Source organism: Epinephelus moara, chromosome 16, assembly GCF_006386435.1.
Source record: "Epinephelus moara isolate mb chromosome 16, YSFRI_EMoa_1.0, whole genome shotgun sequence".
Taxonomy (NCBI): Eukaryota; Metazoa; Chordata; class Actinopteri; order Perciformes; family Serranidae; genus Epinephelus; species Epinephelus moara.
The window spans coordinates 28,500,693-28,519,692 of NC_065521.1; the positions used below are offsets into that span (position 1 = coordinate 28,500,693).

At 43.7% G+C, this 19,000-nt stretch overlaps 1 protein-coding gene across 8 annotated transcripts in view; it reads right to left on the bottom strand.

The window, feature by feature from the left end:
• Positions 1-19,000, bottom strand: part of LOC126402298 (cyclin-dependent kinase 17-like) — a 60,803-nt gene that overhangs the window by 36,277 nt on the left and 5,526 nt on the right. For 3 of the 8 annotated variants that reach the window (XM_050064163.1, XM_050064164.1, XM_050064161.1), the window contains exons 2-3: positions 10,970-11,163; positions 6,540-6,704 (exon numbers count right to left, since the gene is read on the bottom strand). In XM_050064163.1, the coding sequence (XP_049920120.1) occupies positions 6,540-6,704; positions 10,970-11,163 (359 nt within the window). Of the gene's footprint in view, positions 1-6,539; positions 6,705-10,969; positions 11,164-16,757; positions 17,351-19,000 lie in introns of those variants that run through there. The other 5 variants (XM_050064168.1, XM_050064166.1, XM_050064167.1 and 2 more) reach the window with 4 other exon arrangements.

The window sequence follows — 19,000 nt, forward strand, 5'->3', positions numbered from 1 at the left end:
CTCCAGCGGGTTCTGGGTCTGCCCCGGGGCCTCCTACCAGTGGGATGTGCCAGGAACACCTCTAACAGGAGGCGCCCAGGAGGCATCCTGATCAGATGCCCAAACCACCTTAACTGACCCCTTCCAACGCGAAGGAGCAGCGGCTCTACTCCGAGCTCCGTCTGGATGTCCGAGCTCCTTACCCTATCTCTAAGGTTGAGCCCAGCCACCCCAGAAAACTCATTTCGGCCGCTTGTATCCACAATCTCATTCTTTCGGTCACTACCCAGAGCTCATGACCATAGGTGATAGGACGCAGATGGACCAGTAAATCGTAGCCACAAAAATCGCAGCAAAAAAAGGCAAATGTAATGAACCAGAGTTAATCTGGGGTTGGCTTTCACTTTCATCTGTGATCCTGTTTTCAAACAGTAAGAATAATCCCTACATAGTAAACCTTTAAGCATTCATTCATTCATTTTCCGTAGCCGCTTATCTTGTTAGAGGTTGCGGGGGGTAGTCGCCAGACTATCACAGGGCTGACACATGGAGACAGACAACCATTCACGCTCACATTCACACCTACGGCCAATTCAGTCACCAGTTAACCTGCATGTCTTTGGATTGTGGGAGGAAACCGGAGTACCCTGAGAGAACACACACTGACACAGGGAGAACACGCAAACTCCGCACAGAAGGGCTCCCCCACCCATGGGTTCAAGCCAGGAACCCTCTTGCTGTGAGACGACAATGCTAACCACTGCACCACTGCTGAGTGTAATTTTGACATTTAAATGCAGAATACTTTATTTATAATGGGGTACTTATAGCATATGGTATCTGATTACTTCTTCCACCACTGAAAATAACATGTCCAGGACATTCAAGTGCACATTTCGTGGGATTTTTAAAAATAATTCAATGTATTTTTTAAGAAAAACTGTCTGATGGAGATATATTTTCTAAAAATGACAGAGGACAATCAGACTAGTGCATTCTGAGAAATATGCAACTACTACCAGAAGCAATTTTTTTTCCAAATCACCAAAATTTTGTCCATACACATGCATATTTCCTGTTTCCTATGGAGCTGTGGACCATCCCGCGATAAAAACTAACCTAAAAGGAAGTCTTTATAGAACATAAATGTGTTGAATGGAAACTGCATCCAAAATGTCAGCAAGATAAAGTATCAAATGCCATCTTTCCTCATGATATTCTCAAGGTTTCACACATGAAAAAAACAACAACAAAAAAAAAACAGTTCTTCAACTGTGTGCGACACATGTGAGATTAAAGCTCACCTCTCCCTTCATGTCAATAATCAGGTTGTCTTTAAGGTCGTAGCTGACAAAACACGCTCATGCAGAAAAGCTCTCACACCCTACATGTCAATAACGGTGCATTTAACTATGAGACTACTTAAACAAAAACACAATTATACCTGAAACAACTAAAACAAAATGGTATAATTGGCTTAAGTAAGTAAATATATTGGATCATTGGCTTACTGTACACTTAACACAACTTAAAAACATTTTTAATCTAGCTGCGTGTTGTTTGCGTGAGGTGTATTAAAATAAATATTTGGGAGAACTGTAAGTGTGCCGCGTTCACTTCAATTTCTCCGCACGGGACACACTCATGGGCCCATACTTTAAATTAGATCCAAGTAAAGAGTAGTGGCCATTTACAGTGCATTGATGGACATATATTGATGTAGAGTGCTGCATCCTTGAACTTATAAAGTCAAGGAGAAAAGCTCGCCACTCAGCTCTCCACCCATCCCTGTCTCCCTGTCTCTTTGTATTCACAAGTGATGTCTCTCTTGCTCTGCAGCCACGTTCACACAGCCTTTCCCTTTCACATTTTCTTGCCTGCTTGCTCGAAATATCTTCATTGTCACATTTCCTTGGCTACATTTAGCTTCCAGTTAAAATATACTGTTGTTTGCACCTTTTTTTTTTTTTTTACCTTAAATACCTAAGCCTGCCTCCAGTTGTGGGACAATAAAAATCAAAGTGCATATAACATCCCTGAGGAACAGACACACACACACACAGAAACGCACTCACATGGCTGCAGGGAGGGAGAATTTAGACTGCAGTAATTACCTCTAAACCTTTTATCTGCATCTGAGGAATCTTATTATTCAATTACTGGGACCGGAGTGCCTACTGTCAGCTACCAGCTCCGTATGTGCTGGTCCCCAACGCCTCACCAACCCCCTTCCTTTCTCTTATAGCTCTGAAAATCCCCAGCATTCTTTAGCAACATGTTCCCTTCGCCTCAAGCATGGGCTAATGTAACAGCAAGCCCTAATACACACAAAAAGCCTGCAAGACCAGCTACATAAGAGGAGCCCACTCCATTGTTCTTATTAAATCCAATCTGGGAGTGAGTGAAGAGGGTTAGCGTGAGCAAATGGCCGAGAGAGCAGGGAGTAAGGGAGAGGGCTACAGCGATTAATGCAGTGTTAATGCATTACATTAAATCCCAGGCACAGACAAGGTCTCTCATGGTGTGCAATACACAGAGGGCGATAAGGGTGGTCTGAAAAGCTTTCCATCTTTTATCTTTGCCCCATTCTGCTTTTATCAGGAGGTTAAATATAGTATTTTGATGTATGTAGAGAGAAAGCGGCGGAGGGGAGAGACGAACGAGAGGAGACATCTGTGACAGTATCAGAAATAGCAGCCTGCGACGGGGTTTGAGAAGAGTAGGCAGCTTTCAGCGGAGTCCTTTTTCTCGGGAAAACAGACGGGAGGGCCGACTAATCCTCAGCAGTGTAACTACACATCTTCCACAGAGAGAAAGAGGCGAGGTAGCACCAAAAAGCAAAAGTGCAGTGCTTGTCTCTCCTCACTGTAAGTACAGTGTGGTGGGACTGGGTGTTGGCCCCAGTTAGCAACAGATGAATCACAAACCTGTAAAAGCTCTCTCCGACTCTGGCAACGGGCCAAACACCTCCAACATACACATACATATAACCCAGCAGCCAGGCCCACTTACACGGATGAAAATAGATTTAATTGAACAGTCCTATGGATGGATAGAGCAAGTCAGAGAGAGACACAGAAAGGGAGAGAGTGAGAATGAGAGAAAGGGTGGGCAAGCTCTTTAGTGCAGCAGGAAAGAGAGATTGCATCATCATGTCGCTCTATTAGAGGGTGCGACGTGCTCTGACTGCTGAGTGGCACACAGTGACTCAGCGAGACCATCCAGTGGGAGACACACACACAACGTACCTCTTAACATTTCTAACTACACCTTATCGCAATTTTAATAATAGAACAGCATCTATTCTAGGTTCTGAGTCAAGCTACGTCCATTTTAGGGCCTTTCTGAGCTCAGCGACAGCTGTGGATTTCACAGACCAACAGCCTGTGGTCTTAGGACTGCTACATTCAAGACTGTCCTCGCCCTGAAAACACACAGGCTGTTCTCATGCACTGTTCGTACGTTTTCCTATGAAAAGCCGACTCAATGCACCAAAACTCGTGCATATCATACATTATCATAAACCAGTTAACGTGAGTGTAACCCACGGATTTTAGAAGGCTGCAATCATGTGACCAGTGACGGGAGTAAAGATGGAAGCGGTCCCCAAAAGGAGGCAGGCTGGGGTGATAGGAAGGTCACAAAACAGGGTACTTCCCTCCAGGACTTTAACCGGGAGAGCGGTGTTTGGAACCGTGTGAACTTTGAGTCATTTTAAGGTAGGTCGTCGTCGCGTTTCTTTTCCTAAGCGTAACATCAGTAACTTTGTTTGCCTTAACCTAACCTCTATGTCGACGCAGAGCCTACGTCGTACTGTAGATACAGAAGTATAAATCCCGCATCTGTTTGGTAAATACGAAGCCACAGCCAGGAGATGGTTCACTTAATTTAGCTCAACGGCTCAAAGCAGAGGGAGTGAGCGCATTTCGTACGATGTCAAACTCCTCTAACATCCCACGTTAACTCCGAAGATTTGTTGCATCCTACTGCAAGTATCTACCATCGACATTTTTTCAGCTCAACTAAAATATGTCAGTAGCACAGATTGAAAACCTTCAAGTGCTGAAGCTGCATTGTCTGTTCTGATTCTTAATGTAATTATTATTTAATCGGATAGACTATCTTATTTTGGGCAAAGTTCTTTTACAGCTTTTTGTGTTTAGACAGCCTTTAACATTTGAGCATTTTGACAACATACTCATAATTGTCAGAGTAAGATATTGAATATTATTTTGGCTCTGGCACCAAACCTCAGGCATCATATTACCAACTGTACCCAGCCGCTGTCCCTATTTCTTCACAGGGATCATCTTAGTCTCATCCATCTATTCTTATTATATTCCCAGCTAGCAGGATCACAATGAACTGTAAGCTCCTGATACAAGACTGGTTCTCTTGTCAGCCAGAGTTCAATAGATGCAAGGAGTCTCGTCGTGGTCTATCTGCAGTTCACTCAGCCGAGGACTCAGGGGATACACAGCACAAAGCTAATGTGACTCCTGGAGGAGCCATCGTGGAACTAACGCTCTCCTACCACTCTGCCCGTCGCTCCCTCCTTTCATCTATACTTTTCTCCGCCTCTATCGCTTGGTCTCCTGTAATCAATCTCTCGCCATTTTCTAAGCTCCATTTCATTCTAAGCCCATCTCCAACATCCAAGTGTTCAGCCTCCACCGTTTCTCTCCATCCTTGACTTTGCCTTCCTCACTCCATCCCACTGCTCCTGATATAAGCCGTTCTGCCACAGTGGGAAATGAGATTACTGAGATCCATATAGCGACAGACCACACGTTCCATTACATAATGCAGACCGTCAGAAGGAAAAAGTGATTGTGTGAGCATGTGGGTGTGTGCGTGCACTTCGTGTGTGCACTTTGTGTGTGCATGTATGTGGGTTTTCAGTGAAAAACCGTATTTACTGACACAAGTTGGCTATCCTCCCAACATTTACTACGAATCTGGAGGGCTAAAACTCTAATGACCTTAATCCAACACACACACACACACACACACACACACACACACACACGCACACATACACACACACTCCCCTTTATGGAGAGCTAAGTTGACATTTACATGACATCAGTGTTTGTATTTTCCAACCACAGGTGGCAGTGTTGCTCAAACTTGACATTGCTCTGGTGAAACACATGAAATTATAAAAACGCACAGCTGAATATCAAATCATTAATGCATGATGGGAAAAAAGATACATAAGAGCTCTCTTTACTGAACTACTGAAACACAGAAGAGGTCCATTCCTATGCAGGAAATAGTGTAGTGGGTTGTCTATGTGAGTATGTGTAATCACAGAGGTGTGTGTTTGTTTTAGTGGCGGAGGAAGCACTCGTTTCTTTTACTTAAGTGAAATTAGCAATAGCTCAAATTAAAGAATACTCCTCTACAAGTCTTCCATTCAAAGTTTTACTTAAAGGGGCAGTTCACTCCAAAATCAAATATATATATTTTTCCTCTTACCCATGGTGCTGTTTATCTGTCTCAGTTGTTTTGTTGTGAGTTGCAAAGTTCCGGAGATGTCGGCCGTAGAGATGTCTGCCTTCTCTCCAATATAATGGAACTAGATGGCACTCTGCTTTTGGGGCTCAAAGCGCCCAAAAAATACATTTGAAAAACTTGCCAGAAATGTCTCTTTCCAGAAATCATGACCCAGTTACTGAAGATAATCCACAGACTTTGTTGTGAGCTGCTTCATGTGGGAACTATTTTCTTTCTACTGTATAACCATGCAGTAGGAAGTGTGCATCCACTCATGGATGAGAGGCGTCCTTCTTGGTTGAGCTGTAATGTTAGCTAGCTCAGTGGTGCTAGGTAAGCTAGCAGTAGTTGCGCGCTTTCTATTGCACGCTGATACAGTTCACGAAACTGCTCACAACAAGGCCTGCGTATTTCGTTGAGTAACCGGGTCATGATGTCTGTAAAGAGACATTACTGTTGAGTTTTTTTGGCACTTTGAGCACCGCAAGCAAAGCGCCATCTAGTTCCATTATATTGGGGAGAAGGCAGACATCTCTTCGGCCAATATCTCCAACACTCTGCGTCACACACCAAAACAATCTAGACTGATAAATCTCACTACAGGTAAGAGGACAAATATGTATTTTGATCTTGGGGTCCCTTTAAACAGAAGTGCAGACGCACTAGCAAAATTGACTTCAAAAGTTCTTAGAGAGCAGAATGACTGCTACCAGTGTTATATAATTTGGATATTCTTACACATACATTGCAGTGTATGCAGTGGATACGTTAATCTGTAACAATGCATCAGATTTTATATACAGAAAATATGATTTGTCTGTAAAACCTTGATATTCAAAGTAACTAGTAGCTATTAGCAATCTTAAACAAAATGGAGAAGATGCATTAAGTAGCATAAACTGGAAGGAGAGTGCCATCACTTCAAAACTGTACACGGGACAGGCTTTAATTGAATATACAGAAATTTGGAGTCAAACCAGTTGTACATACAGCTATGTTTTTCATTGTGCTGCATGCATGCATCACTGTGTAAATATGTGTGTGTGAGTGTGTGTGTGTACCCAGAGATCCAGTCCTGTGCAGGCTCAGGTAGGCTCTGTCTCTTTCCAGCCCCCCACCCGGCTCTCTGCGCAGGGCGGTGCGGCCCAGATGACCGGCATATTGACGCAGGAAGGAGGGAGCGCTGTGTGAGGCGGGAGGGTGCACGGCGCACACCACCATGGGCTCTGAGACATGCGATGCAGGCGGACGGCCAGGGAGAGGGAGAAAAACGAAAGGGAGACAAGAAGAGAGTGCGAGAGAAAGCGAGAAAGTGAGGATAAAGCTCAGAGGGGCAGCGGGTTGACACAAAACCCCGAAAAAGCAGGACAGGGAAAAAAAGGGAAAGGAAGAGAAAGGGAAGGATGGAGGGTCGAGGGAAAGCAGAAGAGAGGCAAGAGAAGCGGCAAAATAGAGACAGGCAGATGACAGAAATAGTAGGAAGGAACGGGAGGAGAGGGGAAAGAGGAAAAAGACATCACAAGGTCACCAGACACAGAGAGGACGCAGAATGTGTAGGAACAGTACAATATAGATAAAATAGTGGGAATTTATACAGCTGTTGGACTCATGTTAGAAGAGGAAACAGTTGTAGCCAACAGTAACAGAAATAGCCATGGAAAGTGTATGAGGCATGAGGCATGCATAGTGGAAAATATGTTGAGTCACTGACTGATAAAAACAGATTTTGAAGAACAGCGAGTTGGAAAAAAAAGAGAGACATGCACATGAATAACTAGAGGATGCACTGTAGCCGCAGAGGTAAGGGAGTAACCAAATGACTGCTGGAGGGACTGGAATAGATATTTAGCCGACTGTTAGTAGAAAATCAAAGTCTGTGGCTCAAATTTAAGACTATGGATAAACTAATGCTCCTTGACTCTTTCAAAGCAAAGTACCTTAAAGGTGCAGTGTATAAGATTTCGGGGGATAGTGGCATCTAGTGGTGAGGAGTGCAACTTGCAACCGGCTGAAACTTTCAGCTAGATTTCCGTCAGCATTCATCGTTCAGGAGGTTTTCACCAGGTGTCGAATTATCTGCAGAGGTTTTATCGAGACCTGAAAGAGGCGTATGCCATTTCCCACGGAAAAGTTGTGATGTATAAAAACAGACTTGATGGAAGGACTTTTGACGCATGCTTACGGACATTTTGGAGACGGGAAATTGGCGACTCAGATACTGAGGTGGAAGCCTGATAGTAGAAATTGTTGAATATTTTTTGGTGTATGCCATTTTTGGCTTTTGTCTGTACGTACATTTTTAGTATGGATTCTACGTATTGTTTTATAAATGGTGATTTAAGGCATGAATGAAGCAGTGTCATGTTGCAAATTATTGTTTCTCAGACGCTGCTCATCACAGGTTGGGCTTCTAAACATGGTGGCTTATCTAGATATAAATGTCTAATCCTAAGGTAACGAAATTGTTATTTTCATGTGATTACACTGAATAAAATATACTTGTTATATTGCATTCCATTTTTGCCAATATGTCCCCCTAAATCCTACACACAACTTTAACCTAACCCCTCCGAAATGTGAGGAACACCCTGTCAGCACGCATGCATCATCACCTTCCTTTCACATATATTAGTATTAATGAATCCTTTGTGCAGAATGTGGGTGTAAGCCCACATGTCACATCTCCTATCTTTCAAATAATCCCCAATTTCCACTACGTTGCACTGTAAATTCCACTGTGATCCCCGAGCATTAGGCTTTAATGTTCCTCACATGACTCTCTCGCTGTAACACAGCTCCTCCATGAGCACACTGGAAGAACAGATCTGAGGTCAGCACCATCTAATTAGCACTATGAAAAATGTGGTATTTTTCTTACCGCCCTTTTGCACAGTCTGACTAAGATATATAGAGGCGTGGGGGGGTCGGGAGGGTGATGCAGCGAGAGAAAAGGGCAAGACGGGATGGTGAGTGTAAGATGTAGTGCAGTGGTTAAAGTTTAATGTCCCTCTCCTCATCCTCTACATCACTTCCTCCATCCAACTCCCTCTTCCTCACTCGTTGCGCTCTCTGGAAATGAACTGACTTAGCTTGCGCCATTAAAAGACTAAAGAGAGGGGTGTAAAAATAGGAGGAGGAGGACAGGGATTAATCAGGTGGAGGTATGGAGGAATGGATAACAACAACTAGTAACAAAGAACAAACATGATTGCTCCTTGTATCCAAACTGCAAATCTACACTGAGCACTGAGACTTTTTTTTTGTTTCATCACTTTCCATCCGTCTTTTTTCTTTCCCTTTCTCTGAGACAAAAGCAGCTGCTGAAACCGAGGCAATCACTCTATGGTGTGACCTGGTTTCCATCTGGAGCCAGAATAGGACACGAGCACACACAAAGACCAATCACACACACAGTCTTTGTGTCAGGTGAGGTCTCTGATTTTTTTCCAAAGAGGGGTCCTGCAATCCTGGAGGATGCCCAGCAGGTGGCACCCAGAGGTTCTCAGAATGACATTGCTTTTTGCACTTTCAGTCTTGGAGCTCAGACATTCCCTTCTCTTGTGAATTTACATACATTTCCAGTACGCTACTCCTCTCAGCCTTGATGATGAACAAGTGAGGTAAAGCCAACAGTGACGTGATGGCAACGAAGCAGATGATGAGGTGAAGACGATGAAGGTGGGTTAAAAGCTCAGGTGAAACTTCGTATGTCTTCATGAGAATACTGCATATTAATAAACATCACCACACAGTAACAAACACATTATTTCAGTGTAAACGGACGCCACAAATGACTGGAGGACAGTGTCGTACCTGCCGCCATCATTTTGCATAACCCTCCCGCATCTCTTGTGATGATCAGCTATGACCTCTATTTTGACTCTCTCCACCTACACCATCATTTGCAAACCACTACATCAGTTAATGCTTCTTCGTGAACTGGAAAAGCTCCATATGAAGCCTTGAGGTCTTGAACTGTTGGAGAGCATGAGAAACTGCGCTTTAATAACGTGGCTCGCCCGCTCCTGTGTGGTGAGACGCTCGCCGTAACAGATGTTGGAGTCAAACTAATCACTGTGTGACTCCCAAGAGGGTCATGGAGGTGACACAATTACTCTCCATCATACTGACAACAGACGCCTCCTTGCTACCTTTTTGAGAGCTTTTTCTTCTGCTATGAACTGAGATGCTGTATTGACATGCAGTATATACATATAATTTAAAGGTCCAGTGTGCAGGATTTGGGGGAATATATCGGCAGAAATGGGATAAATTCTAATAAGAGTGTTTTCTTAAAGGGATAGTGCACCCAAAAATGAAAATTCAGCCATTATCTACTCACCCATATGCCGATGGAGGCTCAGGTGAAGTTTTAGAGTCCTCACATCCCTTGCGGAGATCCGAGGGGAGAGTGGGTAGCAGCACAACTCCACCTAATGCAGGCTGATGGCGCCCCACATTAAAAGGTCCAAAAAAACACATAATTGAAACCACAAAATATCTCCATACTGCTCGTCCGTAGTGATCCAAGTGTCCTGAAGCCCCGACATAAAAAGTTGTTTGAGGTAGTGAGGCAGTTACAGGTTACAATGAGCAACTTTTTATGTCGGGGCTTCAGGACACTTGGATCACCACGGACAAGCAGTATGGAGATATTTTGTGGTTTCAATTATGTGTTTTTGGACGTTTGAATCTGGGGCGTCTTAAGCCTCCATTAGGTGGAGTTGTGTTGCTACCCCCTCTCCCCTTGGATCTCCGCAAGGGATGTGAGGACTCTAAAACTTCACCTGAGCCTCCCTCGGCATATGGGTGAGTAGATAATGGCTGAATTTTCATTTTTGGGTGCACTATCCCTTTAAGTGTATAATCAGCTGAAAATAAGAATTGTTGTGTTTTAGTTACCTTAGAATGAGGTGTTTATATCTACATAGGGAGCGGGTCCTTGTCTACAGAGATTGCCATGATGCATCGCCACGTCTCTACCATAGCCTGGAGTGGACAAACCAATCACTGGTTCGAGATAAGACCAAGTGCTTTTTTGCATTTTCGCATTTTCCCATCAGTCACCAAGATTGGAATTTAACTTTTTTGTCCACCTGACACTGATAACCGGTGTTTTCTTGGCTGGTGAGTGAAGCTAATCAAGCAGCCACTTGCATATTTAACCAGCATTTGGCTGGTGGCTGCTCCTAATTTTGAACTCTGTCAGCCTCCATAGTTAGAAGCCCCTCCACGGATTTTACAGATTTTAATCACTTGGTCTATTTGTTTTAGAGAGGAAGAGACCTCTGCGGATAAAAACCTCAGGTATTCTAACTGGGAGCAGTTTCAGCTGGTTGCAATCCTCACTGATTGATGCCAATAAACCCCCCTAAATTTTACACACTGTACCTTTTTTGAAGTTTTGTGTCAGCTGCAGTGTTTGAAATAAGCCCCCTCATGCACACTGTATGCCTGTGTGATGGCATCTGCTGAGGTGCTTGTGTGTTACCTGTGTGTGAGTGCACTTGTTCACGTGTCTCACCGTTGTCCCTGGCTGCGGATGGCTCATCCAAGGCCATCTGCTCAGCCAGCTCCGACAGGGAGTCGTCAACGGGCCTAGCGCTGCGTAGAGACATGGACAGCCTCCGCTTGATTATCTTCATCCTGTCCATCTTCTCGACCGCACCACCGGGGCCCACAGGCCTGAGAGAGGAGGGACAACCACCAGCATCGTCATTATCATCATCATCATCATCAGCACCACCACCACCTGCATCCCCATCATCATAATCATTGTTCTCATTACAACCATCAACAGCTAGATCCGCACTGCCCCGTTAATCTTCATTGTACAGTCAAACTACTGCAGTGCAGCCTCGGCGCATTTTCTACAGTTCTTTGGGCTCCCGATGATTGTGTTTGCTCACGCAGCGTGTGTTCTCATTGTTATGTATCCCAAGTGCAAACATTGCAGAATAAAAGACACAGAATGGGAGAGCAGACCCACAGAGACAGGGAAAAAGAGAGCAACAAACAAAAATTTTTTTACAAAAAAACATGTAGATGGCTGACTATGCAGTTCTCCAGAGGTCTCAGACGAGAGCAGCTCTCCCTGGTGAGTTGTGATTGACATACATTTGACTGGCTCCTCCATCAGCCATCCATAATGAAGTCGGGGTATTCAAACAGTACACATCTACAGTATACCAATGCGAAAATAGAACAGGAAAGTATCGTATGACACAAGAACTCTATATACGATTCTACAGTCGTCCAACCTCAGCTGGTGTCCATGTGACGACAACCAAACAAGTCTGATGGAAAGCTGTTTGCAAATACTGTGTACGCTGTGTGTGATTACAGCAGAGAGAAGCATCCCGTCCTAAGAATAAATAGGGGGAAAGAGCATATTGTTTCTCCAGCAAAGTGCTCTTTACATTCACTGGTGACCTGCCCACGTGTGTTGTGTATCTGTTTGTGTATACCTCTTAACGTCAGTGAGCTTTCAAAGTTCTATATTGTTTAGAGTGCCCCTCAGCAAACATTCAGAACCCAGTTTATGTGTGTGTATGTACAGTACATGTGTCTTTGCACGAGTGTGTTTGTGTGTGATGATGTCACTTTGTGCGCTGTGTCTTCTACACTCTGCTTCACTGGCCCGGAGGTAGAGGCAGCTATGGCAGAGTATTTCTGTCTCCTTTCAACTTCCTGCTACTTCTATCTAACCCATAAGGGCTCCAGAGCTGACATGCGCAAGTGCACACACACACACACACACACACACACATGCACCAGGCACCCACTGCCTTTCCCTTTGTGTCCAACCTTGGAGGCTTCAACAAAAGCCATTCATCCTTTCAGGCTCTCAGTCTTTCAGGCCTATTAGAGACAGCCAGTGCTCTGAGGGAATTCAAAACCCAGCGATCCTCACTCAGGACGACTGGCTTTTTTGTCACCAGAAGATGCGCTTAGGCGAGTATCCATTGCTAACAACATCGCCTCTGCCAATTTACATGAGCTCAGTTGGATGCGGTTCGCACCTCAGCCGGAGGCGTTTTCTCCAAGACGAAAAAAAAAGTTTAAAAAAAAAAAAAAAAGGCAACAAAGGAACGAAAGGAGAGCACATTCATTTCATATCATCCGTCACCCCATGGATTATCAGTACGGAACGAATCTCCCTCCCCCCCTCATTTGCATGTTCCCCCAGACTTCACTAGAGAAGAAGCCCGCTCGGACAAGGAGACCCGGTTCTCCTCGTGCAACCTTCCAGCCATCATCCACACATTTTCGGGAATACATGATTCGCATTAAGGGGGAAACAGCCGATAATATAATGCACTGCTTATTATCCAGATAAATACATACCAGTGTTATCATTAACACACACTTACACTCGCATCTGGGCATGCCCGCACACACATGCAGACACACAATAATGACTAATTTCACAGTCTTCATCTTATCTCTGTTGAATTAGCCCAAACAGAAATGCAGTGGGAATCTCATTACCCAGCCGCTCACAGAGGGAAACACTTCAGGCTACCACTGTATATTATATATGTTGTTGAGATTTCCAATTTTATTTATAATATGATGAACTAAAGTGTAGTCTGCCTTGTAAACAACTAAGCAAACACTACTAACTACTAATGTATTTATTCCTACTTAGTTTGTGAACTTTTCTATACTGCTTTTAAATAATATTTTATTAAACGCCAGATAAACCCACCATCTTTTAGTATCATCATGCATTGATTAACTTAAAAATTGATTGTTTAAATCTGCTGAAATCTGAATTTTGCACTTCAGGATAATGTAAGGCATTTCTGAGAGTGTATCTGTGCTGGTCAACAAAAAAGTTCCAGGAAGAATGAAGTGTTATGAATGTGCATTGGATGTTGAGTCTCGTCTGGTGCAGATGGACGTGGCAGTGTGAAGAGCTTGGCAGAGGCACAACAGTGAGTGGGACGAGACATGTGGCTCCAGGCTGCAGCATGCGCAGGCCACACTCACCAGACACCCGGCAAACCACGAACAGCTCTGATACATCACTCCCACTAAACGGCGGGGGACGAACTCCAGATGACGGAGGCCGCTCTCGCTCCCTCAAAGACGCTACGAGCACTTCTGCTGTTTTCGGTTTGTTTGAAAGCAACACAGTGCGCTGTTGATGTGTTTGCGAGCAGTAAAGCCAAGCTGTGCAATAAAACAAACACAAAAGTGTGGAGGTTAATAGGGTTGAGCGATACAAAGGAGAGGAGGAATTAAACCATCTCCAGCTTTGTAGTAAGTTATTTGTGTGTGTGGTTTCATGGATGTGGTAGCATGGAGGTGAGGTGAACTGACACACCCCTGAGGAGGACAGAGGAGGAACACAGTCTGATTTATTCAAGACACACACCATTTGGGTTGCTAGGTTACAGGCCCAGGCTGGAACCGCAGTTTCTGTCTCTGAGGTGAAGAGAAAAAGAAACGAGACGGAGAAGAGAAGTGAAGAGCAGAAAATTCGCAATTCGCATCCCTCTATCCACCGACCTCGACGCACAAACACACGCGCATGCTCGTGTCAGCTATAAAAACGTCCAGCCCTCCGGTGCTTGGGATGCCACACAGTGCTGCAGCATGTGATCCCTGCCAGCCCTGCTCTGGGTTTCCTCTGCCAAATATGCCTCTTAAGAAGGCAAGAGAATGAATGGACTGGAGGACCTGAGTCTGCAGTGTACACGGATACTGGCCAGCTGCAAGTTCGACACATTCATGTACAAACATACACAGATTGAAATGACTTCTATCAGAACAGAGGGTAAAATTTCCACAGCTTGACCAAGAGTGAAGCCAGATATTGTATTGCCTCCTGTACCTCTCCTTCGTTCCTTTTCATCACAAACTAACAAGCATTCTTCTGCAATTCAGTGGCACATGAATCATACGCATGCATGCACTCACATACAATGTGGCAGAGTGGAATGGGCACTCAGTGGCACTCGGAGCACTGCTTTGCGTGGCGGCCTGAGGATGCATGAGTAATGCACGAATCTGCCCAACTACAGAATCCTACACACATCCACACAAACACACACGTAATCCAATAGATCACCCAAAAAGTTGTCCATTCTCCTTGTGAGCTCAGTGTCTCCTCCTCAGCATCTCTTCTGTCACTTAATCTAAATCTCCCAAGTTGAGGAGAGGGAATTACTGGATACTGAAAAATTAAATACAAAATCATCAAATTGCCGACCATATCATCCTAACATGACTCTACGGAAAGATGGTAAATGATAACATTGAGCCAAAACTTCATTATTAAGTACAGGTATACGTTATTACCAAACTTCAATTAAACACCCAGTCTCTTTTACCAGCCTGGTGTGGCTCCACATTTTGACAAATAAAGGCCTGTCTCAATTAGAGGCCTGGTCTGGTTGCCAAGCAGTTCATTTTTTTTATAGAAGTTCTTTGGATGTATAAAACCAGGTTGTTGGCTACCTCAAATCATGTGTCCATTCCTTGATTACTCTGTGAATTACTCATATTCTTTTAGTCTGTAAGGGTCCTCAGATCAAAAGAATCAAAAGGGTTTCTCATGAAAATGGATCCAAGTTGTGAGTAGTCGTGTTGTGTCGGTATGCCGGGTGACGTAACTCACGCTGTCTCCGATGCGCCATCTGTCGTGGCTAGATCAAATGAATGATTCATAAGTCATATATTATCTGAAGCCTAATTTTTATACAAGTAATATTCATACTGGTTTAAATAAACAAATCAATCATATTCCCATCTTTGCTAAGCAGCAGTTTTGTGTGAAAGGAATTAAAGGCCTGTCTCAAATACAGGCGTGCTTATGTCAGTGATTTAAGCAAATAATAGCCCGGGCTACTATTCGAAGTTTTAAGGTATTACTACTTAAGGACATTCCTCTGAAAGAGAATTGTAATCTCAGGGAGGCCATGTCCTGATTAAACAAGTCATTATTGACCACAGAACAGTGCACAACTGGGTGACATTCAAACCAGAACACGGATACTGGGTCAGTAATTGGTTTCAGGGCATTACACTGTGAGAGAGTAAGACCATGCAGAAATAAAATAGAAATGAAATAAAATAAAATAAAATGAATAAAAATAATAAATAAAATAAAACTAAAACATAAATAAATTAAATTAAATTAAATTAAATTAAATTAAATTAAATTAAAAAATCTGTGTGGTGTTTTTAAAGGTACCAATAACTAGTCCCACTGTCGTTATGGTAATAAGACAATTATAACATACAGTACATACCGAGCTAAGAAAGGGCTACTACTGGTCTGGGATTATGGGTGCTATTTTTCAGTCGGGGTGCATCCACGGATGTGCATCGCCAAGGCAAAGGCACTGACGGATGCGCATGATTTCCAATCCGGACATCCCACACTGAGATGAACATGAATAATTCAGCGCTAAATGATATCCCCAACACGCTGCTAAGACATTAAGACTTCATATACATGTTTTTGCCGCAAACAATAACTGCTCGAGCTGTGTTGGTGATGGTACACGTCTCGCAATCGGCGAACATCCACGAGGTTATCGACAACACTGCGTGACCGCAGGACTGGACTGAGGGTCCTGACAATATCCCATGTAAGTGGACATGACTGCGGCCAGAGCGCACATACATACAGTGAGTGGACAGCAAGCAGCCGAACGATAAATATCACGGGACTGGATCAAACCAAAGAAAAAAACACGCAGTTGGTGTCGGGCCTGCCTGGCAGAGATTCCTCTACCTTCCAGGCCTTTTGCGTTTTCGGTCAGTTCCTCTCTCCCCGTGTTTTCCTGACGCAAGTATCCGGGAGGAGGAGAGTCAGGCAGGGCGAGGAAAAGTTACACAGCCACCCGACCGGCTCAGAAACTCCACGGGAAACGGACTGGAAATCATTGCAGAGAGTATCCCAGCGTGATCACCGTGGATTTACACTTTACGCACCGACTCTTTGGACTTAAAGTGTCATTATCGCTATTTAACACTTTTATCTGCCATGGTGTCACTTTCATTCCCCTACAGCGATATTTGAAGAGAACCAAAGTGTCCATATCAGCTCCACAAACGCGCGCATTTACGCAGTATAATCCAGCGAAAACCACCAAATACCTTTTGTTTTAATCGCGAAAAAAGAAACTCCACCTGCAATGTCAGGTGATAGGACAGTCGTGCTTATGGTTGCCTGCTGTCCCAGCATTGTCGTTACAGGATCAAAACGTGGTGTGAGCACAAGCTGGACATAAACAAACACAAAACCCCCCGCTGCCACTGACCTGCTAGTGTTCCTGCTGCAGGAGACTATTGTTCCACTTGTGTATGGTAATCCAGGCGGCACGCTGGGATGGATCCACTGCGACAAGTTCCTCCAACTAGTTTGCCGTAAAACACACCGGATTTGCCTCTTAACTCGCCGGGTAACTCTTATCCCTGGGTTGCACGGTGTGTCGCAGTGTCCCGTGGCGTCAGTACGCGCATTGTTGACCCGTAATTACGCATTATTTGTCTTTACTTTCGCTTATAAACAGCACCGTCCCGTGTGGTGATGATCAGCCATATCGCTGCTGCTGCTGCTGCTGTGTGGATCCCAAGTGGAAGCGGTGGCGTGATCCCGGAAAACACCGCAAGGGGTGTGTGAGTGCATGTGTGTGTGTGTGTGTGTGAGAGAGACTTTCAATGTGTGTATACAGACTCTCCTCCTTACTCTGTGTGTAAAAGGGGGGTCCGACGGATTCATTTGGGGGGCAGTGTCACCGGGGAAATTAGCCTTCATTACACAAGCACCATCCCCATCTAAATGTGCACCTCAGAGAAATTCCTTGTGAATAATGCATGCAGTGAAAAATTATGGAAATGCAAGTGTATGATCTCCAACATGAGTGGAAGTCTGAGGATTCATTTGCCCCCTTTGAAATAAATCGTGCGCTCCCACAGCTGCGAGGATTTAATTCATAGTGATGCACACATCAGACAAAATAACTGGATTTCATTTAACTGCAGCCCAGACACACTTAGTGACAAGCATATTCTCCATTTGATATAAAATGGCCACTACCTGGATGACCACTGTGGAAACCCAATGCCAACATCTTCACACAACCTCCTTTAAATGTTTTGTTTTATTTTTATTAATGAAACAAACGTGAATAAAACATGAACACTTTTTTTTTTTTTTTTTTTTACACCTCCGGGAAACAACCTGCATCTATAACAATGACGTCAGGAATCACAGATGACACAGCAAACGCAGGAGATGAGGAGAAGTCTGCCTGCTGCTCTGGTCTCTATCGCCACCGTGTGGTGTATTTCAAACAACAACAGCATGTTTTCATTCACAGGCCACATTCATTCACTGGAGGGACAGTTTCAGATAGTCCCTGTTAAGGCAAACCCTACAGTCAGGTAGGCGAATAAGTGTTGTTTGGGAAAAGATTTATTGATTGTATTAATGGACCTTAAATAATCTATGGCTTAGCTCCCTGCTATGTACACATACACTAATATACAGCCATGCTTTTGCTCATTTGCCCCACTTACAACACAGCCTCACTCTTTTTCTTTCTTTGTTTTTACTCTTACTTTACTTGCACTTTTTACTTTCTTTAGTCAGTTGTGTTAATCATTAGACATGTTATAGGCTATATATGTTCTTAAAGAATTCCTGAACCTCAACAGATGTAGATGACGTGTTGATTTCTATACGGTTATGATGGGTTTTGAGAGCTGACTGTGATATTTTTGGACTAAAAGCTTTTTATGTTTTGAATTTTGATCGATGGATTTAATGGGCACTACGCTGATTTTACATGTGAGGCACGCTACCTATTTCCTTTGGCCCTTAAAAGGAGCTTTTCAATGTCAAAAACCCTACTCTGCTGATGTCATCAAGGTTATCTCAGTGTAGGCTCAAGATTTAACATCTTAATCTATAAGCTTGAAGGCTTGTGTTACAAACTGGGGGTGCAGATTTAGGAGGCAGGGGTGGCCTAATGTTTAAAATCTGTCTCTTGTAGTTTCCATAACTCTATAGCGTAACTTTAAAGTGCAATACTGATCCCAACCCCACAATTATGTCACGGCAGTGTAACATACAGGGTCATTAAATTGAGGTACTTAAGTTTTTCCATAATATGCTGCTTTAAACTTGCGTTCCACAACATTTCAGAGGCAAATATTGCACTTTTTACTGCATTTTTTGACAGCTACTAGCTACAGTAGCTACCAGATAATACCTCTACTACTAAAGTCCCTATTACCTTAATGCACTATCTTTAAGAGAACGCCCGCTTACTATTAATGGAGTCTCTATATCTGATAGAAAGTGCATTAACGCCTTTAGCAGAAGTCATCTTGAGCATATTACTACTTTCAGATGAAGATAGTTATACTTAAATAGAAAACGATGGACGATATCTTGCTGTTACCTCATGATTATATATTTCCAAATAGAATCAAGGAGTTTCTATTTAAGTTTGTACACAGGTTAAAGCTAATATCTGTGATTTCTTCCCAAATGTGA